The sequence below is a fragment of the Scyliorhinus torazame genome, chromosome 3, assembly GCF_047496885.1.
Source record: "Scyliorhinus torazame isolate Kashiwa2021f chromosome 3, sScyTor2.1, whole genome shotgun sequence".
NCBI classification, from domain to species: Eukaryota; Metazoa; Chordata; class Chondrichthyes; order Carcharhiniformes; family Scyliorhinidae; genus Scyliorhinus; species Scyliorhinus torazame.
Genome location: NC_092709.1, coordinates 283626586 through 283653865, shown reverse-complemented (window position 1 = coordinate 283653865; position 27280 = coordinate 283626586). Strand labels below are relative to the sequence as shown.

At 47.2% G+C, this 27280-nt stretch overlaps 1 protein-coding gene across 1 annotated transcript in view; it reads left to right on the top strand.

Annotated features, from left to right (window-relative positions):
- Positions 1–27280, top strand: part of oacyl (O-acyltransferase like) — a 112988-nt gene that overhangs the window by 72237 nt on the left and 13471 nt on the right. The window contains exons 10-13 of the mRNA XM_072497331.1: positions 2947–3026; positions 4758–4871; positions 21074–21203; positions 23460–23646. Coding sequence (XP_072353432.1) covers positions 2947–3026; positions 4758–4871; positions 21074–21203; positions 23460–23646 — 511 coding nt within the window. The remainder of the gene's footprint in view (positions 1–2946; positions 3027–4757; positions 4872–21073; positions 21204–23459; positions 23647–27280) is intronic.

Here is a 27280-nt window from a genome sequence, read left to right as displayed (position 1 = left end):
AAATTAAGCTTCCATCGTTTAGTTGAGGCACTGATATAAATCAACAGTTGCCATGCAGGTTTCTGGGGGCTCAGGAAATCTGACAGCAAATGGGAGCTGGTGTCTGTCAGCTGCAGCAAGTTAGTGTATTTTACAGCACTTCTTGTGGGGTCAGAGAAGCAAGTCTGCTTCTCGTTGTCTGGTCAAGGAACTCTCTAACCTCCTCCCAATGATCGCAGCCTCTCTCCTTCCCTCACTATGATCTAGGCAACCATCCCCCACCACACTCTCATTACCTATCTCCAGCCTCCCCACTGCCACAAGCCTGCACTGGTAGTCTAATAATGCGCCAATTGTCGGATCACCTTTAAAAAAAAGTTTCTCGCAAAGTTTTATCAGATGCTATAATTCAGACTTTCTTCAAACTAACGTCAGTTTGAACTTGGCTCCCTTTCCTGGGAGTAGAAGAGTCTGTTGGGTGCAGCAAACTTTCTGTCTGGTTTATTGGTTCTGTCAGAACCCTGTAAGGAGGAGGTGGTGGGGGAAGTAGGAGGAGGTGGGGGAAATATCCTCACCTCTTATGATGTAACAGGGAAATATACCTGGCATGACCAAAGAAATAATGAGGTAGTTACTCTACCACCCCAAGGAGATCAACCATAGTCTGGTCAGGCTAAAGATCTAAAGGATTTAAAATATTTCAACCAGCTTCCCACATTGATAGATCTTAGTGCTCTTCAATGTTCCTTGATCTCAGTTGAAACTAAATGATACCCCTGACAGTGTCTTCTTGCAGCCTGGATGGCACCAATACCTGTTTTCCACAGACACAGGATTGAGCCTAAGGAGGCCGATCCGACAAAATTTCCAGCATTGCCTGGAAATGACCAGTGAGATGATTGATGCAGATAGGGCAGTGGATGTTGTTTATATGGACTTCAGTAAGGCCTTTGACAAGGTCCCTCATGGCAGACTGGTACAAAAGGTGAAGTCACACGGGATCAGGGATGAACTGGCAAGATGGATACAGAACTGGCTCGGTCATAGAAGGCAGAGAGTAGCAATGGAAGGGTGCTTTTCTGAGTGAAGGGCTGTGACTAGTGGTGTTCTGCAGGGATCAGTGCTGGGACCTTTGCTATTCGTAGTATATATAAATGATTTGGAGGAAAACGTCTGATTAGTAAGTTTGCAGACGACACAAAGGTTGGTGGAATTGCGGATAGCGATGAGGACTGTCAGAGGATACAGCAGGATTTAGATCGTTTGGAGACTTGGGTGGAGAAATGGCAGATGGAGTTTAATCCGGACAAATGTGAGGTAATACATTTTGCAAGGTCTAATGCAGGTAGGGAATATACAGTGAATGGTAGAAACCTCAAGAGTATTGACAGTCAGAGAGATCTAGGTGTACAGGTCCACAGGTCACTGAAAGGGGCAACACAGGTGGCGAAGGTAGTAAAGAAGGCATGTGGCATGCTTGCCTTCATTGGCTGGGGCATTGAGTATAAAAATTGGCAAGTCATGTTGCAGCTGTATAGAATGTAAGTTAGGCCACACTTGGAGTATAGTGTTCAATTCTGGTCGCCACACTACCAGAAGGATGTGGAGGCTTTCGAGAGGGTGCAGAGGAGATTTACCACGATGTTGCCTGGTATGGAGAGTATTAGCTATGAGGAGAGGTTGAATAAACTCGGTTTGTTCTCACTGGAATGATGGAGGTTGAGGGGCGACCTGATAGAGATCAAAAAATTATGAGCGGCATAGACAGAGTGGATAGTCAATGGCTTTTTCCAAGGGTAGAGGGGTCAATTACTAGGGGGCATAGGTTTAAGGTGTGAGGGGCAAGGTTTAGAGGGGATGTACGAGGCAAGTTTTTTACACAGAGGGTAGTGGGTGCTTGGAACTCGCTGCCGGAGGAGGTGGTGGAAGCAGGGACGATAGTGACATTTAAGGGGCATCTTGACAAATACATGAATAGGATGGGAATAGAGGGATACGGACCCAGGAAGTGTAGAAGATTTTAGTTTAGACGGGCACAGGCTTGGAGGGCCGAAGGGCCTGTTCCTGTGCTGTACTTTTATTTTTTCTTTGTTCTTTTGTTGAGACATACTGCCTCAAACTGCTATAAGATGTGGAGAGGGACAGAAGAAATGCATGGCCTCCACTCTGGAAGTATTCGGGTGTGACTGATTAGAATCTTGGAGCATTCAGTCCCCACCCCTAATTCTGTTACCTTGGTCTCGGTTGGCTGTGCTCAAAAGGAGCTGGATTTCTTGGCTAGGATATTAAGACCATAAGACATAAGAGCAGAATTAGGCCATTCGACCCATCGATTCTGCTCTGCCATTCAATCATGGCTGATACTTTTCTCCCCCATTCTCCTGCCTTCTCCACATAACTCATGATCCTCTTATTAATCAAGAACCCATCTCTCTCTGTCTTAAAGACACTCAGTGAATTGGCCTCCAGCCGTCTGCGGCAGAGTTCCACAGATCCATCACTCTCTGGCTGAAGAAATTCCTCCTCATCTCTGTTTTCAAGGATCGTCCCTTTAGTCTGAGATGGTTTCCTCTGGTTCTAGTTTTTCCTACTAGTGGAAACTTCCTCTCCACGTCCACTCTATCCATGCCTTGCAGTATCCTGTAAGTTTCAATAAGATCCCCCCTCATCCTTCTAAACTCCAATGAGTACAAACCCAGAATCCTTAACCACTCCTCATATGACAAGCTCTTCATTCCAGGGATCATTCTTGTGAACCTCCTCGGTGTACTTTCCAAGGCCAGCACATCCTTCCTTATATATGGGCCCCAAATCTGCTCACAATACTCTAAATGGGGTCTGACCAGAGCATTATACAGCCTCAAATCTTGTATTCTAGCCCTTCAACAAGAATGCTAAGAGATGAAAGAAACAGACTGCTATACATTGATTATGACATAGCTTACCAAACAAAACATGTGTTTGCAGTGCATGGGTTGGACATGGTATCTTGCAAATGACTTCCAGTTTTACATCACAACACCTCTTTTCATCTTTCTGCTGTACAGGTAAGCTTTATTAATTAACGGTGCCAAGTTATTTTGTTATAAGTGATTATTGGGTACCAGTAGTTCATTGGTTCTTGCACTGGAATTCTCTGATTTTCTGCTTGAGTCTCTACTTGGGCTTCAGTAATTTGGTGTGTTATGAACACCCGCTCAAATACTGGGTTGTTAATCTCACTTGACTTTACAGAGTTCACTTCTTCTCCTTAATGTTGGTGATCTCCATGCCCACTTTAAGCCTACAATGGTAACTTGTCAGAGAGAGAGAGACAAAAAAAGATAGCTGTCAGCAAGACCTTACAGAGCATCTCATATGGGGCCATACGGTATCACAGTCGTTAGCACTCCTGCCTCAGTGCCACGTTTCAATTCCTGCCTTGGGTGACGGTCTGTGCGGAGTCTGCACGTTCTCCCCGTGTCTGCATGGGTTTCCTCCAGGTGCTCTGGTTTCCTCCCACAGTCCAAAGATGTGCAGGTTAGGTGGATTGATCATGCTAAAATTGCCCCATAATGCCCAGGGATTTAGAGGTTAGGTGGGGTTGCAGGAATAGGGTAGGGGAAGTGGCCTAGGTAGGGTGCAGACTCGATGGGCCGAATGGCCTCCTTCAGCACTGTAGAGATTCTATGGACATATGAATTAGGAGCAGGAGGAGGCCATTCAGACTCTTAAGCCTGCTATGCCATTTGGGAAGATCATGGCTGACCTGATTGTGGCCTCAACTCTACTTTTCTGTCTACCCCCAATAACGTTTGACATCGTTATCAATTGAGAATTTATCTATTTCAGCCTTAAAAATATTTAATGACTCTGCCTCATTCCATTGCAAATTGCTTCCCGGGGAAGACAATTCCACAGATTAAAAACACTCTCAGAGAAAACAAATTGTCCTCATCTCTGTCTTAAATGGGAGGTCTCTTGATAAAAGTATGAGTACTTAAGTGGCCATGTACAGGGATCATGGTGGGATCTTCATCCAGCTAAGTGCTCATAGGTTAAAAACGATAACATAGATCATCAAAAGAAAGATAAACTGCCCCAGAAACACACTGGAAAGAAACTTTTAGAGGTGATAGGGATCAATTGGCCATCAGCTTTGTTTTTGGGAAGGCCTGCCACATCATGTGACACTTAGGACTTGACAGGCCAGTGGTGGACCCTCCCCTGGGCTCAAACTATGCTTCCCAACGTGGAGTCCTTCAATCAGGCACTTACTGCCTTTGAACAAAGGACACCCCAACGTCCTGGAAACTTGCAAGCCACCCTGTGTGGGTTTGCTTTTTGTGCTTCCGCTTGGTGAGACCCCACCCACTGTTAGGTTAATACCAGCGATGGCAGGATGAGGCCTTTATGTGGGCATTAATTACCCACTTCAGTGTTACAATTGACAGCAGGTTGGGAACACTGTCCATGGGTTCTCCTGCCATGGACTTAATCGGGTGGAGTGGGGAAGGCATTTTAAATTGGTGGGAAATGACTCAGTCAAGTTTCTTTGCGACCTCCATGAGGTTGCAGGATATTCAAGTGATGTTGTTGGTGTCTAATTAAAATATTGAGTTCTCGTTTGGGAAATCTGACTGAGGGTTTCGATGATGCAACAGAAGGAGGAACATTTGGAAAAGTTTGGGAAAATTGAAATAATTTCTTAATGGTGACAACTTGTCATCATTCAGCAGGATGAGCTGAATGCTTTTATATTAAACAGCAGACATATTAACCTTTCTATCTGTGTTTAGGAGTAGATTGTTAATGATTGTCCTAGCAGGGGTTCTGTTGTTGGCTTGTTTCATTGTCACCGCTTTGATCTCCTGGTTCCTCAAACTGCCAATAGGACTTCACTTTGATTCCAGGTAAGCGTTGTATTGAGGCACCGTTAACTCTGGATAAATACACATCTATTAACAGATAACTGCTTGATGTGTTTCGATGACATTGCTCCACTTGCTATCTTAACTGAAGCTTTAGCCATTTCTTTTTTAAACTGGTTCAAAAATTATCAGAACTGCTCCTGCTCTGCTGTTGAAGCTTAGCTGGAAATGCAGTAGAAATGCTGTTTACATGCATTAATGAGATTCCCACTGCTTTTCCAGTGAATTGGGGGCGTGTCTGTGATGCGACCATCAATTCACTCGAGACAGAGAATAGAAGTGAACAGAGGCTTTAATCAACTAGAACAGTGCCTGCCTGCGACTGCTCTGCAAGTGAGAGCCGCCTACAGGGCAGCTGCTCTTATACCTCCCCTCAAGGGGGCGGAGCCAGGGGCGGAGCCCACAAGGGCTCCAACATGACACAATTAGTGTAGTACAGGACAACGGTCCATAGGTGGAGCCCACATGGGCAACAGCGTGGTACAATGTAATACAGTGGTGAATAATTACCACAATACGTTCACCACATTCACCCGCTGTTAAAAAAATTGAAGTCCGGTGGGGGTGAAGGGCTCACAGGTTCAGTCTGTCCAGCACCCTGATTGTGCGCTGTGATCGCCGGAGCTCTGGTGTTGCAGCAGGCACGGGTGTCGAACTTGTCGGTGAGGGCATGGGTGGTGAACTCGTCGATGCGGGCACAGGTGTGGACTCCGGGAACGTGTCTTCCGGAGCTTCATTCCTGTAGGTCGGCGAAGGGGGGACGGGGTATAGAAGGGGGGGTGGGGGCCATGTAGGGGCGGGGGCGCTGTTCGGTGTAGGTGGTGGAGGTTGGTGGGGGTAGGTTGGGGTGATGGCAGTGGACCCTGCGGGTGCCAGTCCTGGAGGGAGACCGTATCCTGTTGGCCGTCGGGGTGCTCCACGTATGCGTACTGGGGGTTGGTGTGAAGGAGCTGGACCCTCTCGACCAGGGGGTCAGACTTATGGCTCCTTACGTGTTTGCGGAGTAGGACGGGCCACAGTGTCTTCAGCCAGGACAGAAGCGAGACCCCAGAGGTGGATTTCCTGGGGAAAATAAACAGGCGGTCATGAGGGGTCTCGTTCGTGGCTGTGCAAAGGAGTGACCTAATGGAGTGGAGCGCGTCAGGAAGGACCTCCTGCCAGTGGGAAACTGGGAGATTCCTAGATTCCAGGAGGACGGCCTTCCATACCATCGCGTTCTCCCTCTCCACCTCTCCGTTTCCCCGGGGGTTGTGACTGGTAATCCTGCTCGTGGCGATGCCCTTACCGAGCAGGTACTGATGCAGTTCATTGCTCATAAATGAGGAGCCCCGGTCACTGGACGTAAGTGGGGAAACCGAATAAGATGAAGATACTACGTAGGGCCTTAATGACGGTGGCCGCGGTCATGTTGGGGCAAGGGATTGCAAGGGGGAAGCAGGAGAACTCGTCAACGACGTTGAGGAAATACGTGTTGCGGTTGGTAGCGGGAAGGGGGCCCTTTAAAGTCGATACTGAGGCGCTCAAAGGGCGGGGATGCCTTCACCAGGTGGGCCTTATCCGGTCGAAAGAAGTGCGGCTTAAACTCTGCGCAGACTTGGCAGTCCCTGGTCATGGCCCTGACCTCCTCAGTGGAGTAGGGCAGGTTGTGGGCCTTGATGTAGTGGAGAAGCCGGGTGACCCCCGGGTGGCAGAGGTCATCGTGGATGGCCCGGAGTCGGTCATCTTGCGCGCTGGCGCATGTGCCGCGGGACAGGGCATCTGGGGACTCGTTGAGCTTCCCAGGATGATACACTGTATCGTAATTATAGGTGGCGAGTTCGATCCTCCACCTCAAGATCTTATCGTTCTTGATCTTGCCCCGCTGTGTATTGTCGAACATGAAGGCTACCGACCGTTGGTCGGTGACGAGGGTATACCTCCTACCAGCGAGGTAGTGCCTCCAGTACCGTACAGCTTCCACGATGGCTTGGACTTCTTTTTCGACTGAGGAGTGTCGAATTCCGGAGGCGGTGAGGGTACGGGTGAAAAATGCTACTGGCCTGCCCGCCTGATTGAGGGTGGCGGCGAGAGCAACCTCTGAAGCTTTGCTCTCCACCTGGAAGGGGACGGACTCGTCCACCACGCGCATCGTGGCCTTGGCAATATCTGCCTTGATGCGGCTAAAGGTCTGGCGGGCCTCAGCTGCCAGTGGGAAGATGGTGGCTTTGATCAGTGGCCGAGCTTTGTCCGCATAGTTGGGGACCCACTGGACGTAATAGGAAAAGAACCCGAGGCACCTTTTCAGGGCCTTGGGGCAGTGGGGAAGGGGGAGTTGCAGGAGGAGGTGCATACGGTTGGGGTCGGGGCGTAGAACGCCGTTTTCCATGACATAGCCGAGGATGGCTAGTCTGGTTGTGCGGAAAACGAGGTTGAGGGCTCGGGCGGTTTGGAGAAACTGCTGGAGGTTGGCGTTGTGGTCCTGCTGGTCATGGCCGCAGATGGTGAAGTTGTCCAGGTACGGAAATGTGGCCAGCAGCCCGTACTGGTCCACCATTCGGTCCATCGTTGTTTTTAAAGACCGAGACCCCGTTGGTGACGCCGAACGGAACCCGGAGGAAGTGGAAGAGGAGGCCGTCTGCCTCAAGACTGTGTAGTGGCGGTCCTCCGGGCGGATTGGGAGCTGGTGGTTTACGAAGAGCGGGGGAAGGGTGACCTTCAGGATCGCGAGGCTACATACGGTGAGAGGGGGTAGGGGCCCGCCGAACTTCAGGGTTAGGCTCCTGAGGCTGCACTGGAAGGCCAGTCCCAACAGAAGAGGAGCGCAGAGATCGGGGAGTACGTATAGCTTAAAGTTTGCGCATTCAACGCCCTGTATTGCGAGGTTCGCGACAGTGTACCCCCGGATCTGCACTGAATGCGATCCAGAAGCAAGGGAGATTGTTTGAGATGCGGGTGAAATTGGAGAGAACAGCGCCTTATCATGTTTGGGTGAATGAAGCTCTCCATGCTCCTGGAGTCAAACAGGCAAGGAGTTTCGTGTCCATTGACCCGAACGGTCATCATGGAGTTCCGGAGGTGCTTTGGGCGTGACTGGTCGAGGGTGACCGCGCCGAGTTGTGGGTATCCGGCGTAGTCAGAGGTGGTGGGGTGGTCCCAATATGGCTGCCCCGGTCGGTCGCACATGTCGAGCAGCATTGCAGATGGCGGCCACGATGGCGGCCCCCGTCGTTCGCACGTGTCGGGCGGCGAGGAAGATGGTGTCCAAGATGGCAGCCTCCATGAGTCGCACATGGCGGGCCGCGTGGGAGACGGTGGTCAAGATGGCAGCTAGTTTTACCGTCTCTCCTAGGTCAAGGGCGCCCTTCTCGAGCAGGCGCTGTCTGACGTAGTTGGACCGGACTCCAGCCACGTAGATGTTCCGGACGACGAGTTCCATGTATTGCGAAGCTGTGACGGCCTGGTTGTTGCAGCTTCACGCGAGGACTTAGAGAGGTCGCGTAGGTACTCCTCCAGCAATTCCCCGGGCATTGGCGGCGAGTAGTGAGGAGATGCCGCGGGTACACTTCGTTCACCGGCCTCACGTATCGGCGCTTCAGCATCGCGAGGGCGTCAGCGTATGAGGTCGCTTCCTGGAGTTGGACGGAGATTCGATGGCTCACCCGGGCATGGAGGAGGCTCAGCTTCTGATCGTCGGTGATGGAGGGTGAAGAGGAGGCGGCAAGGTAGGCCTCGAAACATCGGAGCCAGTGTGAAAAAATCCCTTTGGCTTCTGCGGCCTGTGGATTGAGTTCCAGTCGGTCGGGTTTGAGGGCTGATTCCATAGCAGTGTTGTAGTTGATTAAATTGATGCGACCATCAATTAACTCGAGACAGAGAATAGAAGTGAACAGAGGCTTTAATCAACTAGAACAGTGCTTGTCTGCGACTGCTCTGCAAGTGAGAGCCGCCTACAGGGCAGCTGCTCTTACACCTCCCCTCAAGGGGGCGGAGCCAGGGGCGGAGCCCACAAGGGCACCAACATGATACAATTAGTGTAGTACAGTACAATGGTCCATAGGTGGAGCCCACATGGGCAACAGCGTGGTACAATGTAATACAGTGGTGAATGATTACCATAATACGTTCACCACAGTCTGAAAAAATTCCAGGCTCACGTTTCCAACAAAATAGAGGACAGATGAATGAAACATTAATCCACTGGCATCACCTACGGTAACTTCCAGGCAATAGTTTCTGGTCATAGTCAACATGGGGCAGGGTAAACATAATAAGGAGATCTAAGATCTGAAATCTGATTTACACCCCAGTGTTTTTTTTTATCGCATAGCCTTTAATTAAAGCATGTGATGATTTTTTAAGCCGTTGTGGGGTTGGGCACCGGTTTGGGCAGGTGTGGAATTTTGAGCCATTGGCCGGTCGGTTACTGCTCCATCCATCCTGCTCCGGGCCATTTTCCCAGAGGCAGGTTGAGGAAGGGGTGGCAGGACTACAGCAGCTTGCTAATTCAGGTAGTTAGTGGCCACTTAGTGTGGCAAAGAGTTCAGCACCCTGGAGGCAGTCGCCTGGAAGGCAGGCTCAGAGGCCATCCCTGTCTTCCCCCTGGCAGGTGATTAGCAATTTGGAGAAAATCACAAGTGAGTGACTTTTCTGATCACATTGGAATCTCCTGACCCCCTTCCCCTCCATCCCCCCACCCCCATTTGAGACTGGGGTCAGGGTCCTGAAACCCACAGAAAGATCTTGCCCATTTATTAGAGATCCAAAATATGTTTTTATGCTTTGAAGACTCATTTTGAGTAATATTTATATGCATGGAAGCAGTTATGTTGAGGTGAGGGTAAAATGCTGAGTGGACCTCCCAGTGAATGATGTTGGTCCCGCAAATTGTTGTAAATTTATTTTATGCTAATAACTGCAATTCAGAAGCTCAATGTAAACTAGTCAAATTTGCAACTGAAAGATAACTAAAAACAAACGTTGGAACTGAGGAGATAGTTTGGAAACAACAAAAAGAATTCGATGAAATTTAGGAAGATATAAATTTTACTGGCTCCCACCAATGGCTTTGCTCAACCTGTCAGACGTTTTATGGGCGGTGGGGGGTGCAGAGGTGTGGCCTAGGCCAGCTTACCTGCCCTCACCGTGGTTGAGATCCTTAGGTGGCTATTGGTCACTTATTTCCAGCTCGCTGCAATTCTGAGGCCAGTGTTAGGAGAACGGGTACAGGTGAGGCTGTTTGGGTCTTGGACAGGAAGCGGGGGTGGGGAACCCATTGCTAGCTCCTTTTTCGATTGGGACACCCCCCCACATCAGTTCAACCTCCCGCTACCCCCTCCCAGCTGCTCTCTCCCCATCTGCACCATACGGAACTTTTTCCTGGGCACTCAACACTTCGAATATGGAGGCTACTTGTTGTCCCAGTAATGGCCACTGCCCCGGTAGTGCTTCTGGAACTCTAAGGTGTGACTTCTTCCTCTTCACTGAGCTGGGCAGCCAACATCAGGTAATACCACTATCTGAAAAATCCTGCCCATGGACGACATAAGTTTTTCTTTTTCAAAGATAGCTAGAGATGAACTTGAACTACCTAATAGTTTTAGTAGAATCAAATCTCAATGAGCATATACATTGCAGAGCAGGAATCAGCAAGGTAAATAAATGTATGGCCAAAATAGCAAAGGACAAGTTGGAGGAAGTCCTGCTTAAAATTGAAGCGCTGAAATTGCCATATTGATCATCCTGAATTAAGCCTTGATGTGATTCAGAGGTCGATGAGACTAATTTCTTGTATCATAAGCCTGAGATATGAAGCATGGCTGGGTTGTTTAGTCTTGAAAGGAGAATGCTGAGATGACGTTGCAGGGTAAATAAGAAAATGTTATAGAATGGGTAAATCATTTTTAAAAATTATTTTTCATAGATAGAACAATACAACGCAGTACAGGCCCTTCGGCCCACGATGTTGCACCGAAACAAAAGCCATCTAACCTACACTATGCCATTATCATCCATATGTTTATCCAATAAACTTTTAAATGCCCTCCATGTTGGCGAGTTCACTACTGTAGCAGGTAGGGCATTCCACGGCCTCACTACTCTTTGCGTAAAGAACCTACCTCTGACCTCTGTCCTATATCTATTACCCCTCAGTTTAAAGTTATGTCCCCTCGTGCCAGCCATTTCCATCCGCGGGAGAAGGCTCTCACTGTCCACCCTATCCAACCCCCTGATCATTTTGTATGCCTCTATTAAGTCTCCTCTTAACCTCCTTCTCTCCAACGAAAACAACCTCAAGTCCATCAGCCTTTCCTCATAAGATTTTCCTTCCATACCAGGCAACATCCTGGTAAATCTCCTCTGCACCCGCTCCAAAGACTCCACGTCCTTCCTATAATGCGGTGACCAGAACTGTACGCAATACTCCAAATGCGGCCGTACCAGAGTTCTGTACAGCTGCAACATGACCTCCCGACTCCGGAACTCAATCCCTATACCAATAAAGGCCTACACTCCATAGGCCTTCTTCACAATCCTATCAACCTGGGTTGCAACTTTCAGGGATCTATGTACATGGACACCTAGATCCCTCTGCTCATCCACACTTTCAAGAACTTTACCGTTAGCCAAATATTCCGCATTCCTGTTATTCCTTCCAAAGTGAATCACCTCACACTTCTCTACATTAAACTCCATTTGCCACCTCTCAGCCCAGCTCTGCAGCTTATCTATATCCCTCTGTAACCTGCTACATCCTTCCACACTATCGACAACACCACCGACTTTAGTATCGTCTGCAAATTTACTCACCCACCCTTCTGCGCCTTCCTCTAGGTCATTGATAAAAATGACAAACAGCAACGGCCCCAGAACAGATCCTTGTGGTACTCCACTTGTGACTGTACTCCATTCTGAACATTTCCCATCAACCACCAACCTCTGTCTTCTTTCAGCTAGCCAATTTCTGATCCACATCTCTAAATCACCCTCAATCCCCAGCCTCCGTATTTTCTGCAATAGCCTACCGTGGGGAACCTTATCAAACGCTTTGCTGAAATCCATATACACCACATCAACTGCTCTACCCTCATCTACCTGTTCAGTCACCTTCTCAAAGAACTCAATAAGGTTTGTGAGGCATGACCTACCCTTCACAAAGCCATGCTGACTATCCCTGATCATATTATTCCTATCTAGATGATTATAAATCTTGTCTCTTATAATCCCCTCCAAGACTTTACCCACTACAGACGTGAGGCTCACCGGTCTATAGTTGCCGGGGTTGTCTCTGCTCCCCTTTTTGAACAAAGGGACCACATTTGCTATCCTCCAGTCCTCTGGCACTATTCCTGTAGCCAATGATGACATAAAAATCAAAGCCAAAGGTCCAGCAATCTCTTCCCTGGCCTCCCAGAGAATCCTAGGATAAATCCCATCAGGTCCCGAGGACTTATCTATTTTAAGCCTGTCCAGAATTGCCAACACCTCTTCCCTACGTACCTCAATGCCATCTATTCTATTAGCCTGGGGCTCAGCATTCTCCTCCACAAGATAATCTTTTTCCTGAGTGAATACTGACGAAAAATATTCATTTAGTATCTCGCCTATCTCTTCAGACTCCACACACAATTTCCCATCCCTGTCCTTGACTGGTCCTACTCTTTCCCTAGTCATTCGCTTATTCCTGACATACCTATAGAAAGCTTTTGGGTTTTCCTTGATCCTTCCTGCCAAATACTTCTCATGTCCACTCCTTGCTCGTCTTAGCTCTCTCTTTAGATCCTTCCTCGCTACCTTGTAACTATCCATCGCCCCAACTGAAACTTCACACCTCATCTTCACATAGGCTTCCTTCTTCCTCTTAACAAGAGATTCCACTTCCTTGGTAAACCACGGTTCCCTCGCTCGACGCCTTCCTCCCTGCCTGACCGGTACATACTTATCAAGAACACGCATTAGCTGATCCTTGAACAAGCCCCACTTATCCAGTGTGCCCAACACTTGCAGCCTACTTCTCCACTTTATCCCCCCCAAGTCACGTCTAATGGCATCATAATTGCCCTTCCCCAGCTATAACTCTTGCCCTGCGGTGTATACTTATCCCTTTCCATCATTAATGTAAACGTCACCGAATTGTGGTCACTGTCCCCAAAGTGCTCTCCTACCTCCAAATCCAACACCTGGCCTGGTTCATTACCCAAAACCAAATCCAACGTGGCCTCGCCTCTTGTTGGCCTGTCAACATATTGTTTCAGGAAACCCTCCTGCGCACACTGTACAAAAAACGACCCATCTATTGTACTCGAACTATATCTTTTCCAGTCAATATTTGGAAAGTTAAAGTCTCCCATAATAACTACCCTGTTACTTTCGCTCTTATCCAGAATCATCTTCGCCATCCTTTCCTCTACATCCCTAGAACTATTAGGAGGCCTATAAAAAACTCCCAACAGGGTGACCTCTCCTTTCCTGTTTCTACCTTCAGCCCATACTACCTCGGAAGAAGAGTCCCCATCTAGCATCCTCTCCGCCACCGTAATACTGCCCTTGACTAGGAGCGCCACACCTCCCCCTCTTTTACCTCCTTCTCTGAGCTTACTAAAACACCTAAACCCAGGAACCTGCAACATCCATTCCTGTCCCTGCTCTATCCATGTCTCCGAAATGGCCACAACATCGAAGTCCCAGGTACCAACCCATGCTGCCAGTTCCCCTACCTTGTTTCGTATACTCCTGGCTTTGAAGTAGACACACTTCAAACCACCTACCTGAACACTGGCCCCCTCCTGCGACGTCAAATCTGTGCTCCTGACCTCTATACTCTCATTCTCCCTTACCCTAAAACTACAATCCAGGTTCCCATGCCCCTGCTGCATTAGTTTAAACCCCCCCAAAGAGCACTAACAAATCTCCCCCCAGGATATTTGTGCCCCTCAGGTTCAGATGTAGACCATCCTGTCTGTAGAGGTCCCACCTTCCCCAGAAAGAGCCCCAGTTATCCAGAAATCTGAATCCCTCCCGCCTGCACCATCCCTGTAGCCACGTGTTTAAATGCTCTCTCTCCCTATTCCTCATCTCACTATCACGTGGCACGGGCAACAACCCAGAGATAACAACTCTGTTTGTTCTAGTTCTGAGCTTCCATCCTAGCTCCCTGAAAGCCTGCCTGACATCCTTGTCCCCTTTCCTACCTATGTCGTTAGTGCCAATGTGGACCACGACTTGGGGCTGCTCCCCCTCCCCCTAAGGACCCGGAAAACACGATCCGAGACATCACGTACCCTTGCAGCTGGGAGGCAACATACCAAACGTGAGTCTCTCACGCTCCCACAAAATCTCCTATCTGTGCCCCTGACTATAGAGTCCCCAATTACTAATGCTCTGCTCCTCTCCCCCCTTCCCTTCTGAGCAACAGGGACAGACTCCGTGCCAGAGGCCCGTACCCCATGGCTTACCCCTGGTAAGTCGTCCCCCCCACAAGTATCCAAAGCGGTATACTTGTTTCTCAGGGGAACGACCGCAGGGGATCCCTGCACTGACTGCTTTTTCCCAGTCCCTCTTACAGTTACCCACCTATCTCCAATCTTTGGTGTAACTAATTCCCTGAAGCTGCTATCTATGACCCCTTCTGCCTCCCGAATGATCCGAAGTTCTTCCAACTCCAGCTCCAGTTCCCTAACTCGGTCTTGGAGGAGCTGGAGATGGCAGCACTTCCTGCAGGTAAAATCAGCAGGGACACTAACTGCATCCCTCACCTCAAACATCCTGCAGGAGGAACATTGCACTCCCTTCCCTGCCATTCCTCTAACCTTCTACCAAGATCTGGCTAACAACTAAATTAAATTTTTTATAAAAAATAATAATAATATAATAAAATATGGTACTTACCTCAGACCAATGGGTTTTATTATTAGGTTAGAGGAGGAGGGCGGGTGGGAGACACTACACGTGTAGTGTCTCGGGTTTCCTCTCCACCAGAATTTATTGGTGAGAGTCTTCCCAGACGTCTGCGGGTTGACTTCCTGTTCCCGCCTAAAACACTAATTTAAAAAAAAATAAAAAATAAAAATTCTCAGCTCCTGCTGAAATTGACTAACCAGCCAGCTCCACTCCCGCCGAAATCGACTGGCCTGCCCCTGCAAAGACAAGTGCTTTTAAAGGACAGACTTACCTCCCAGCAGCCACTTCCGCACTGCTCCCGCTGAAACTGACTCACCAGCTGTTCTCCCGCCGAAATCGACTGGCCTGCCCCTGCAAAGACAAGTGCTTTTAAAGGACAGACTTACCTCCCAGCAGCCACTTCCGCATTGCTCCCGCTGAAACTGACTCACCAGCTGTTCTCCCGCCGAAATCGACTGGCCTGCCCCTGCAAAGACAAGTGCTTTTATTTGTGATTTTCCATTTTACAATAAAGTGTCACAGCATAACTCATATTACCCACAGCAGATGATACACTAAACCCAACATAACCAAAATCCCAACCAGCCATACCCACCCCATCCACCAAGGGAAGAAAAAAACAGTTGAAAGACAAACAAAAAAAAACAGACCTCAACCACCCCCCCCCCCCCCTCCAGCAACTGACAGTGACTAATTCCATAAAGTATTATGAATGCCTGCCATCTCTGGTAGAACCCTTCAACCGACTCCCGAACAGTGTACTTGACTTTCTCCAGGTAGAAGCCGTTAGGTCACCCAAACATACCAAGGCGCGGGAGGAATAGAAAACCTCCACCCTAGCAGAAGTCTCCTCCAGGCGATCAATGAGGTGAAGGCAAGGACATCTATCTTCACTCCCCTCTGCAACCTCGGTGAGTCCGACACCCTAAAAATGCCACTGGAGGACAAGGCTCCAAATCGATATTCAGAATCACTGACATTGTGCTGAAGAAGCAGACCCAAAAGCTTACCAGTTTGGGGCAAGACCAGAACATGTGTGTGTGATTAGCTGGTCCCCCAGAATACCAATCGCATCTATTTTCTACCTCCGGAAAAAAAAAACTCATCCTAGTTTCAGTCAAGTGTGCCCAATGCACTACCTTAAACTGGATTAGACCAAGCCGCGTACATGGAGATGTAGAGTTCACCTTGCGAAGGGCCTCAATTCACACTTCGGCTTCCACTATAGGTCCCAGCTCCCTCCTCCACTTCGCCTTAACCCCATCCGTCAAGTCCAAATCTTGAGACAGAATTCACCCATGTGCAACCATCCTCCAATCCCACCAGCACAAGGGTCCTTTCCAACAGAGATGTCTGTGGTGCCTCGAGAGATGTTGGGAAGGCCATTTGTACAAAATTCCTTATCTGGAGGTATCTGAATGAGTTCGTCTCCACAAGCCCAAACATCGCCGGCAACTCCTCCAAGCTGGCAAACCGTCCCTCTGTAAACAGATCCCCATATTTCTCAAGCCCCTTCCCTTCCCACATCCCGAACATGGCGTCCAATCTCGATGGCTCAATTAAGTGATTGGCACAGATGGGGCCAACCTCGACACGGATCCAAGCTGCCTGAAATGTCTCCATATCCTTAAGGTAGACACGACCACTGGGTTCAAGGAGTGCCTAGCCGGAGAAAACGGACGTGAGGCCATCACCACGCATCCAGAATTGATCCCCTACACGACCTTGCCTCTATTTGTCGCCATACGGAACCTGGGTCACTGCACCATCCCAGCACCTTTTCAGCATTAGCTGCCCAATAGTAATAAAGCAAATTCAACAATGCTAGGCCCCCTGACTGCCTATCCCTTTGAAGAACTACTCTACAGATCCTCGGAGTCTTGCCCGCCCATATAAAGGATGAGATAAACCCATTAACCCTTACAAATAAAGATTTAGGGAGGAAGATAGGAAGACATTGAAACAAAAACAAAAACCTTGGGAGAATATTAATTTTAATTGTCTGGACTCTGCTCACCAGGCACAGGGGAAACTTGTCTCACTTTTGCAGATCAAACTTAACCTTGATCACCAGACTTCAAAGTTCAGTTTATGAAGCTGGATCCAATTATGGGCCGCCCATGCTCTCAGATACCTGAGGCTAGAACTAGCTAAGTGAAAAGACAACATCCCCAAATTGGCTCCCCTCCTTGGGGGCAAACTGGAAAACACTCGCTCTTTTCCAGATTCAATTTATAACCCGATAATGACCCAAAGCTCCTCAATAGCTCCATTATATCACTCATGTGGGGACTGGGTCCGTAACATAAAGCAGCAGATAGGCAGCGTATAGGAACACTCTATGCTCCATTCCTCCTCTCTTTATCCCCTTCCACTTACCTGAAGCCCTCAAAGTTTTGGCTAAGGGCTTGATTGCTAATGCAAATAGGAGGAAAGCCAAACCATCCCTCTATAAACAAATCCTTGAATCTCTAAGCTCCTTCCCTTCCCACACTCTGAACATGGCATCCCCTCAGACACCCCTGCCTCAACCCCTATTCAAATGGAAGTACTCCGAACTGAAGAAATTGTTATGAACACTAGCCAAGCAGGCCCAAGTCAACAACCGTACCCATGAAATCAATTTTGGCCCGAGGCTGAACCTCTACAGAACTTCAAAATGGTACCTCCGCTCCACCCTGTCAAGTGCCTTCTTGGTATCTAAAGACACATTTACCTCTGGCTCGGGTTCCTCAGACGGGGAGAGAACAACATTCAACAGCCTCTGAATATTGGCTGACAATTGCCGCCCTTGACAAAGCCTGTCTGATCCTCTTCAATCACCTCAGTGAGACAGTGCTCCAGCCTTACTGCCAGCACCGTAGCCAGTATTGTGACGTCCACGTTTAACAGCGAGATAGGCCTGTATGACCCACATTCCCATGGGTCCTTATCCTTCTTCGACAGTAGTGAAATCGAGGCCTGAGAGAGTGTAGCAGGCAGGGATCCTGGGACAGGGAGTTGTTAAACATATCTACCAGTAATGGAACCACCTGATCCACAAACTTCTGATAGAATTCCACTGGAAACCCATCAGGCCCAAGTGCTTTACCCGTTTGCATCCACCCAATACCAGTCAAAATCTCCTTAAGGCTTATTGGGGATTTCAACTCTTCCCATCTCTCACCCCCCACCGCCGGAAGCTCTAACTCATCTAAAAATGTTGGCATGTCCACCCTCCCCACCCCTACAGAGGGCTCCGACCTATAAAGATTCTTGTAAAAAGCCTCAAATGTAGCGTTATCTGGGGTAGAAACCAACCTATCACTCGAATCCTTAACCTGAAAAATCCTGCTGCCTGTCACCTCAGCTCATGAGCGAATAAAAGGCTGGCCTTCTCCCCATACTCATAAAAGAACCCCCTTGAATGCTGCAACTGTCTCACCGCCTTTCCTGTAGGCAACCGATCAAACTGAGTCTGCAGCTTTTTCCTGCTTGCCAGGTTAGGATCACACGAATACCTACGGTCCACCCCCAAGGTATCATCCACCAACCTCTGCTTTTCCACCTTTACAACCCTTTCCATCTGCAACATATACGATATAACCTCCCCCTTAATCGCCACTTTCAAGGCTTCCCAAAGCATGGAGGGTGAGACAGAATTATTTCCATAGAATTCTACATACTCGCCAATGGCCTTAGACATGCGCCCACAGAACCCCATATCCGCCAATAACTCTACATCTAAACACCATGGTGGGCGCCGAATGGGGCCCGATTCCAGAACCAAATCCACCAGATGTGGGGTATGATCTAAGATGACAATGTCTGAATATTCAAAAAGGTTGATCCTGGAATGAACCTTATGTACTGGGGAGAAGAACGAGAATTCCTTACCCCCTCGGATGCATAAACCTCCACCGATCTGCCCCCCTTATCTCTTCCATAAATGTTAATAATGTCTTCGCCATCCCCAAAGGCGTCAACGGTTTTGGCCTAGAATAGCCCAGCATCGGACCTATCACACAATTCAAATCACCTCCAAAAATCAGTTGGTATGTATCCAAATCCAGAATGGAAGCCAACAGCTTCCTAATAAATGCTGTACCTTCCCAGTTTGGAGCATATACATTAACTAATACCACCAACATAACTGCCAAAGACCCTGTAACCTGCACGTACTTACCGTATGGGTCCACCACAATCTTGTCCGCCAATATCAAACCATTTGCTGATTAAAATTGCCATCCCCGAGCCCTACCAAAACCTGCCAAAACACCACATCAGGCCTCAGATTCTTTTGGTGAAAGAAAACCCTCAACCATTTTACTGGGTCCCAATCCCCTGATATTCTAGGTGACCAACCGAATTGGGGTTGTCCCACTCTTCAATCCAGACCAGAAAGGATTATCAAGCGCCCGCCCAGAGGGTGTAGGCCCAAGACCCATTCAAGATGGCCACCAAACCAACCTAAAAAAATGAAGCAAAGAAAACCCCTTGGTCACTGTCAGAAAACGGACCCTCCACCCTCCCCTAAACTCAGCCCCACCCAAACATCCATATTGATTACATTCCAAAGAACAATAACCCCTCCGAACCAATCCCAACCAAACAAAAATGCTAGGCTCATTGAACCACAAAAAACAGGCCCAACAGGCTGCAGCCCTTCCCCCCACCTCATTCCCATTTGCTAGCTAAACTTCTACTGCTAGCAAGGTAGCCCCTACCCAGGGCAGAAAAAAGAGAAAGAAACACCCCTACCCATCCTGGCTACAAAAATACAACAAAATTCAACACACCTACCAAAAGCACGATTCCACTGGGAGCTATATATTTCCAAAGAAAAGAGAAATAGCACCTTACATGATATCCCACAAAACGGTTAGCCTCCCATCCCCACCATACAACCTATGCAAAACAATCCAATCCAAATAAAGAAATAATCACAAATATATACAAAATACCCCAGAACATCTTCCCATAATCAACCATAACAAGTGCACGCAGAGCCCTTGTTTAACTCAACCTCAGCCCCTGCTCCATAACAAAAGTTTCAGCCTCCTCCGAAGTATCGAAGTAATGGTCCCACTACTCATAGGCTCATTCGCTCGCGACTTCTGCAGGAGTATCCGATGGGCCCTATCCAACTCTGGAGGGGACGCCAGTATGCCCTCCCCCACCACCTTACCATACATTTGCGAAAAGTGCGCATTTGGATTAGAGCTTTCCACACCCTCCGGCAACCCCATGACCCTGAGGTTTTGTCTTCTCAACTGATTTTCCAGGTCATCCACCTTCTCCCTCAGATTCTTATTCTTCTCCGCCACCACTGAGATCTCAACCTCCAGCGAGACAATTTGGTTGCTGTACCTTGATAAAGCTGCCCCCTTCAATACCATGCCATGCTCCTTCACAGCTTACAAAGTTATCTCCTATGTTTTGCGGACAGAACCAGCGCATCCTCTATCAATTTATGGAGAGTATCGAACATCACAATCCATTGCCTCGCAAAATGCTTTTCAAATTGCTTTTCAAATTCAGTAGCCAGGAGCCCAGTTGGCATGCCTCCGTAATTGGGGTGGCCACAATTGCCGGAGCTGCCGCTGCCATCTTCCCTGCTGAGGCTCAACACAAAGCCTCTGAGCCGGTTGAAGAATTTCCACCTGCATACATCTTAATTGTGGTGAATGTATTGCTGTAACAATTCACTATGTACATAGCTGTATTATGCTGTTGCCCATGTGGGCTCCACCTATGGACCATTGCAAGGTATTACCTATAATGTAGCATGTTGGGGCCTGTGTGGGCTCCGCCCCTGGCTCCACCTCTTATGGGGAGGTATAAGAGCAGTCGACCTGTAGACGACTCCCACTAACAGATCAGTCGCAGGCAGGCACTGTTCTAGTTGATTAAAGCCACTGTTTACTTCTACTCCTGGTTTCATGTGAATTGATGGTCACATCATTAGTTGTAGCCTTTTTTGGCATACTTCCACACATGGACCCCTCTACTTTCTTATGGGAAGAATTTGCCCACTAAAAAAACCCAGTAACTGGGTAACAAGGGCCAAAAAACAAGTAGCCAGGCGGGAGCTACATAGTGCACAACTTCCTCCTACATACCACCACCGAAAGTCGGAATGGGTAACTCTTGAAGACTACTTCAGACTAAACCAGAATAATGTGCCACCAGGTCTCCGGATCGATTGTGAAGTCACGCATATATGGAAATGTTCAGGGCTTTGAACAAAGTGACTACGAATTTATTAGCTAACATTCTTTTAATATTCATTCATTTTCTGTCACTAAATGTATTATGTTTCTCTTCAGACTGTTTACACATGGGGTGTACAATATACAATACTATATAAAACCTTATTGCCGTTATGGTCCGTTTTTAATTGGAATTATGCTGGGCATTTTAATACATCAGAGAAAAACACCACTGCTGACCACAAAGGTACTTATTTTAAGACAGAATGAGGTGAAAAAAGTCAACAGTAGATATTCATGTTTGTGCAGTGGTGAAAACATCATTAGTATATCTGTTGTGAAGAATTATGGATATTCCCTGTGTCACTTTAAGTTGACCTACCTAGGTACTCCCAACATCCTTCCCATCATTTACCCTATTGAGAACCAAGAACTTTTATTGTGGGTTTGGCTTTGGATTCATTGGCTTCTTACTCTAAAAGAGATCTTGATTGAGGCATTAGTCTTTTGTTCAAAACACCTTTATTTATATCACTAACTGTTTACAAGGTTATAGAGCGTGAGGACATAGCTACAGCTCCATTCTGAAGTGCCCCTCACTCACCTTCTCTCAGTGAGTGACATGACTATGACAGAACCATATGCACTGGCTCAGTAGCTATCATTAGAGTTAACCCATTACACTACAATAACTGGATATGCCATGGCATCCTGTGACAAATCCTACATTTTGACACTTACTGCAAGCAGTAAGTTTGCTGCCTTTCGTGTGCCCCCGGCCGACTTGTTTCCAGTGGGGGAGACATGTAAAATGAGGTGGGGTGGTGTAGAATGGGATGGACTCCATCCCACCAACTTCCTGCCCACCCCCGAGCTCAGCCCCATAATATGAAGGGTGGGCAGGTGCCAAAATTGGCAACCTGCCCCCCCCCCCATATTTAAATGAACAATTAAGGGTCAATTAGGCTTGTTATCAAGCCAGTTGATCCAGATAACACACTGCCCATGTCATAAAAGGTTTGGTATGCCATTCCCACCTATATTATTCAATCCCATTCAGTTTCCACTGTGTCACAGCATCAAGACTGCTGAAGGCAATATCCTCTGTGACCATAATCCTGGAATTCTGTCCTTGCTTGTCTCCCTAACTTTTACTCTGTGCTCAACAGACAATCACCTTTCCTCCACTTCCATGAGACTGTCATTTCATGGCTACACAACTACCTATTCTCTTGAAAAGTAAAGTAACAAAAATCAAAGTGGGTAAGTCAATCTCAGGAAGTCAGAGAGGAGATAGCAGATGCCTTGATCATAATAATGTTTAATTGTCCTTAGGTATACAAATAGTGCTAGGGGGTTGTAAATTAGCCAACATCATCATTGGCCCAATTTAGGGGGGGTTATTGGGTTATGGGGATAGGGTGGAAGTGAGGGCTTAAGTGGGTCGGTGCAGACTCGATGGGCCAAATGGCCTCCTTCTGCACTGTATGTTCTATGTTATATGTTCCCCCCCACCCTGATCCCACCCCAGTTCCAAAATCTGACTCCCGCCCCCCGATGTTCGAGCTCCCACTACACCCCGCCCCACTGACGTCTGACTCCCCATCCCCGATGATGTCCAACTCTCCCCTCCCCCACTGATATGTGACTCCCCCCCCCCCCCCCCCAGATCCGAATCCCCCTGCCCAATGTCCAGAACACCCCTCACTCTCAATGTCCAAACACCCACACCCATTCACTCACCTTCGAAACTTACCTTTTCACTTTCAACAGGACCTTTACACTGTCCTGCTTTATGGCAGCTAGTGCTGTAAAAAGGGGATGTGTCCTCCTTTGCTCTACACATTTTATACTTTGCTGCCTGAGTCTCACCCAGCCTGAGTCAGGAAGATCGGGCGAGACGGGGGCTTTACAATTTAAGCATACGTGAGTCGGTACAGAGTAGCAATCTGCTGCTGATTGCAACTCCGAGGAAGTTATGTCCCAATATTTCTGAAGATGGGAGAGAAAGATAAATAATTATATATACCATGGAGTTTAGTGCTAGTTGCTGGAAAACCCTTAAGGGTTAATTTTCAGTTTCAGTACATGCTAGAGCATCGTTTTCCACCAACTCCCACCACTGAAAGAAAAATAGTAACACATGCTGATAGTAGGATCCATTTAGAATCCTGATTGTCACCGTTCGTGGCTTCATATAGTTCCACACATCATTTACTTTAGCAATTATCCATGCCCTACCTGACCCATGATAGCTCCGTCCCCTTATTTATTGAATTTAAATCCCTCATTTGTAGAATGACTCTTTGATAAATCATTCCATGGCTTTGGCTGGCTCTTATCTGCAACATTTTCCCATCCTTCCTTCTGACAAAGCCTTCATCTACCTGTCCTAATATTCTCTTAAAGGTTCTGTTCTTGAGGTTCCACTGAACATTCTTTTATGTCAAATGCATATAGAAATTGCTGCCAGTTAACAACACCAACACTCTTTCTTTTCTAGACTCAGATTCTTACTGGTTGGCTGAGTTCTCTAAGCACCATGGCTGCAGTGATAGCGTTGGGATATGCACTGGATGACTCAGTTGAGCACTACTCTGTTCTTCCTGCACTGTATCAGGCATTGCACAGAACAGCATGGGCTGCTGCAGTTGGCTGGATCATACTTGCATGCGAAGAAGGATATGCAGGTACGGTGCTATTATTGTGAAATACAGACAGCCCTTGGAAATTTTCACTTGTTAAACCTTTAACTAGATTTTTCATTGATGCATTCAGGTTTTCTCTTGTGATTCACTGACAGCAAGCTGTGATTCTCAGCCAGAGCATCTAGTTGAGTTCTGAGCTCCAGAGGAGCAAGAGAGAGTCAATCTGGTCTGCTCTGATGCACTTCCTGACACCTACTTCAAGAGCATGATTGACAGAATTGGGAAGAGTGGTTCAGATTAGAGAATGTTCCGAATTAGCATATTCCAGTTTGTATTTATATAGTGCTAATCTAGAAAAATACATCAAAGAAATGAATGCAGAGCCAAAGAAGTACATGTTGGAAGACGTGATTAAAAATGTAATGGGACAGTCGGATTTTAAAGAGTTAAAAACACTGGAGGTTCAGGGAAAAAATTTCAGAGCATAATAATAATCTTTCATTGTCACAAGTATGAAGTTACTGTGAATAGCCCCTAGTCGCCACATTCCGGCGCCTGTTTGGGTAAACTGGTACGGGAATTTAACCCGCGCTGCTGGCCTTGTTCTGCATTACAAACCAGCTGTCTAGCCCACTGAGCTCAGTTTCATAGGAGCAGAGAGTTCAAAGAATTGTTGGTGGCTTTGGAAGATACTGAGCTGAGGAGGGGCAACTCCATGAAAGGAGTTGAAAACAAGGCCGCTTGTCTGGCATCCAATCTTGGATGAGCCACAATTTCCTCCATCCAAGAACTGGAAAGACCAAAAGCACCTATGTTGCAGCTAACTCCACATTTTTTGGTTGACAGTTGTGGCTACCCACGTGATTCTCAATAGTGTCACAACACTATTCACTCATTTGACTTGATTTGATTTAGATTTATTGTCACGTGTACCGAGGTACAATGAAAAGTATTGTTCTGCGTATAGTCCAGGCAGATCGTTCCGTGCATGAAAAACATAGGGGGTTGGATTCTCCGCAACCCGATGCCGAAATCGCGGCCGGTGCATGCGCAGCCTCTGACCCGGTAGTGCGGGGGCTTGTATCTGCAGCAAAAGCTGCGATATCTACTCCGGGTCCCTGCTAGCCCCCTGCAGGGGAATTTGTGTCCTTTTGATGCCAGGTTTTCTGGCCTAAAACTCTACCGTTTTGATGCCGGCATGGGGACATAGTCACAATAATGGAGAATCCAACCCAGCACATACGATAAATAACAATGTAAATACATAGACACAGACATCGGGTGAAGCATACGGAGTATAGTACTACTCAGTAGAGAAGATGCGTGGAGAGATCTATTCAGTCCATAAAATGGTTATTCAGGATTGGCTAGTTGGAGGACTCTCTAGGTTGAAGCACATATGTATATACATTCCAGGAGTTACTGGATAGCAATCAAGGGCAAGAACTTTAATGATAATAAATTTTTAAAATCAGTGTCACAAGTAGGCTTACATCAACACTACAATAAAGTTACTGTGAAAATCCCCTAGTCGCCACACTCCAGCGCCTGTTCGGGTACACTGAAGGAGAATTCAGAATGTCCAAATCACCTAACAGCACGTCTTTCGGGACTTGTGGGAGGAAACCGGAGCACCTGGAGGAAACCTACCCAGACACGGGGAGAACATGCAGTCTCCTCACAGACAGTGACCCAAGCCGGGAATCGAACCCGGGTCCCTGGCGCTGTGAAGCAACAGTGTTAACCACTGTGCCACTGTGCCGTGCTTAGGTCTTCCACTTCCTTATACTTCAGGTGTGCTGACGTCAGTCTTATCAATCCTGCTGCCAAGCATTAATTAAACCGTTTTGTCTATGCGTATTGTGTCTTCATACTGGGTAGAAGAATTAGTAACTGAACCAATAATGCCTGTTTTATTTTGTCTTAAACTTTCTAACAAAAAGCTTTCAGGGAGTCATCGAAATGTTTTAACATGATGTTTCCAAAAGCCTGTCAGGTTGGACAGTTTACATCAGAATCTGAAGTCAATCCACTGCTAGCAGATAGAGGTTGAAACTGTGGGAGCTGTGCAATTTTCACTGTAGGGGAGCTCTGACTATCAAGTAATGTGTTATTCACTGACAGCCTTCAACAGGCCAATGAAAGGTTATGGAATAGTTTTGAAACAAATTAATTTCATTTAAAGCTGTCATTGTCATAGTTTTCTAAAAATAAATGTGACTTTAATGCATTGTGAGAAACACAACTGCATCAGGAATGCTCTCATCAACTGACCTTTAATAGCAAACCGTTTTACATTGTTTAAATGGATGCTGAGCTCGGAGTACCAATCTGGCACCTGTCATGGTCATTTCGGCAATATCTGAAGCACTCTGTGTATATATGACCACTTACTGACTGCCTACAACATGTTTGCAATTGTTAAGGTCAAATCCTGCTCAGGACTCTTTGCAATGTTAAAGAAAGGAAGCTGGGTGCACTCAAAAAACTCACTCTACAATACAAAGGCTAAAAGAAAATGGTAGGGTGAGTTCATCACTGAGCAAGGAGTCTTTACTTACTTTTTTTTCTATTTCACCAGGATGTGCGCATATTAGGATTTACATACTGTGGGTGGGGAACTGGGGGTACATGAGAACTGCAGTCACAGTTATAGGCAGCAATCCCTTAATTCTTTACCAAAATTACAAGAACTATTATTTAACTGTAAGTCTAAATTTAAAAAAACAAGCAACAATTTTTAATATATTCAACTACAGTAACTATTTTTTTCTTGCGAAATCACTGTGAACAGCCAGGACCCCTAGCATGAGACAACAACAAAGTTGAAAAGATTAAGAGAGAAGGTGCAGCAAAGAGGAGGCTGAAGATAGGAAGTTGAGCCGCTCTGAAATCCTGCAAAAGAATTAAGTCAAAGTCTTTGCTGAGGATTGAAGGTGGAGGAAGAGTGTGTAGGCTGGCACATTTGAAATTTGGGCACAAAGTGGAAGGAAAGATCAGATGAGCAATAGTCATTGTAATATAAATAGAGATTCACAAGAGAGGGAGGGAGGTGAGAGAAGGACTGTTTATCATATGGCAATTTTTTTCTTGCATCCTGTCAAAGAGAGATGCATCGTGAGGCTTCCCAGATAGAAAAAAAAGCAATATTCAAACTTTGCACAGACTTTAGTTTTGTAGAGAGTGTTGCAACAGGATTTGTGCCCCATCCAGTTTCAGATGTTCCTGTTGTTTCAAATCCAATTCCAACATTCCTTTGGTGGTCTTGAAATTCCAGTTGAGGCTGATGTAAGATGTTTGTTTTCTGGAGACAGTGGGTGGGATTCTCTGGTCCCCAGCCCCGCCTTTTGCTTGTGGCGGGATTCTATCTTCCTGCCGCTTGTTAATGGGAATTCCCATTGTAAACACCGCACACCGGGAAACCCAAGGGCGGGGATGTGCTGCCAGCGGGTAAAGTGAATTGCAATGACCAGAGAACCTAATCCAGTCTCTTTTGAGCGCTAATGTGTCCTTTTCAAAGTGGATGCTAAGGCACTTGAAGTTTCTTTTGATTAAAATTCTCTGTGATGTATCCCAAAATGTAATAGAGAGAGAGCCCCAAACATGAGAATAGCAGAATAGCAGGAACTGACAGCGGTGATGTACATTTTGCAATCTTCGTCTTGGTGTTACTGTT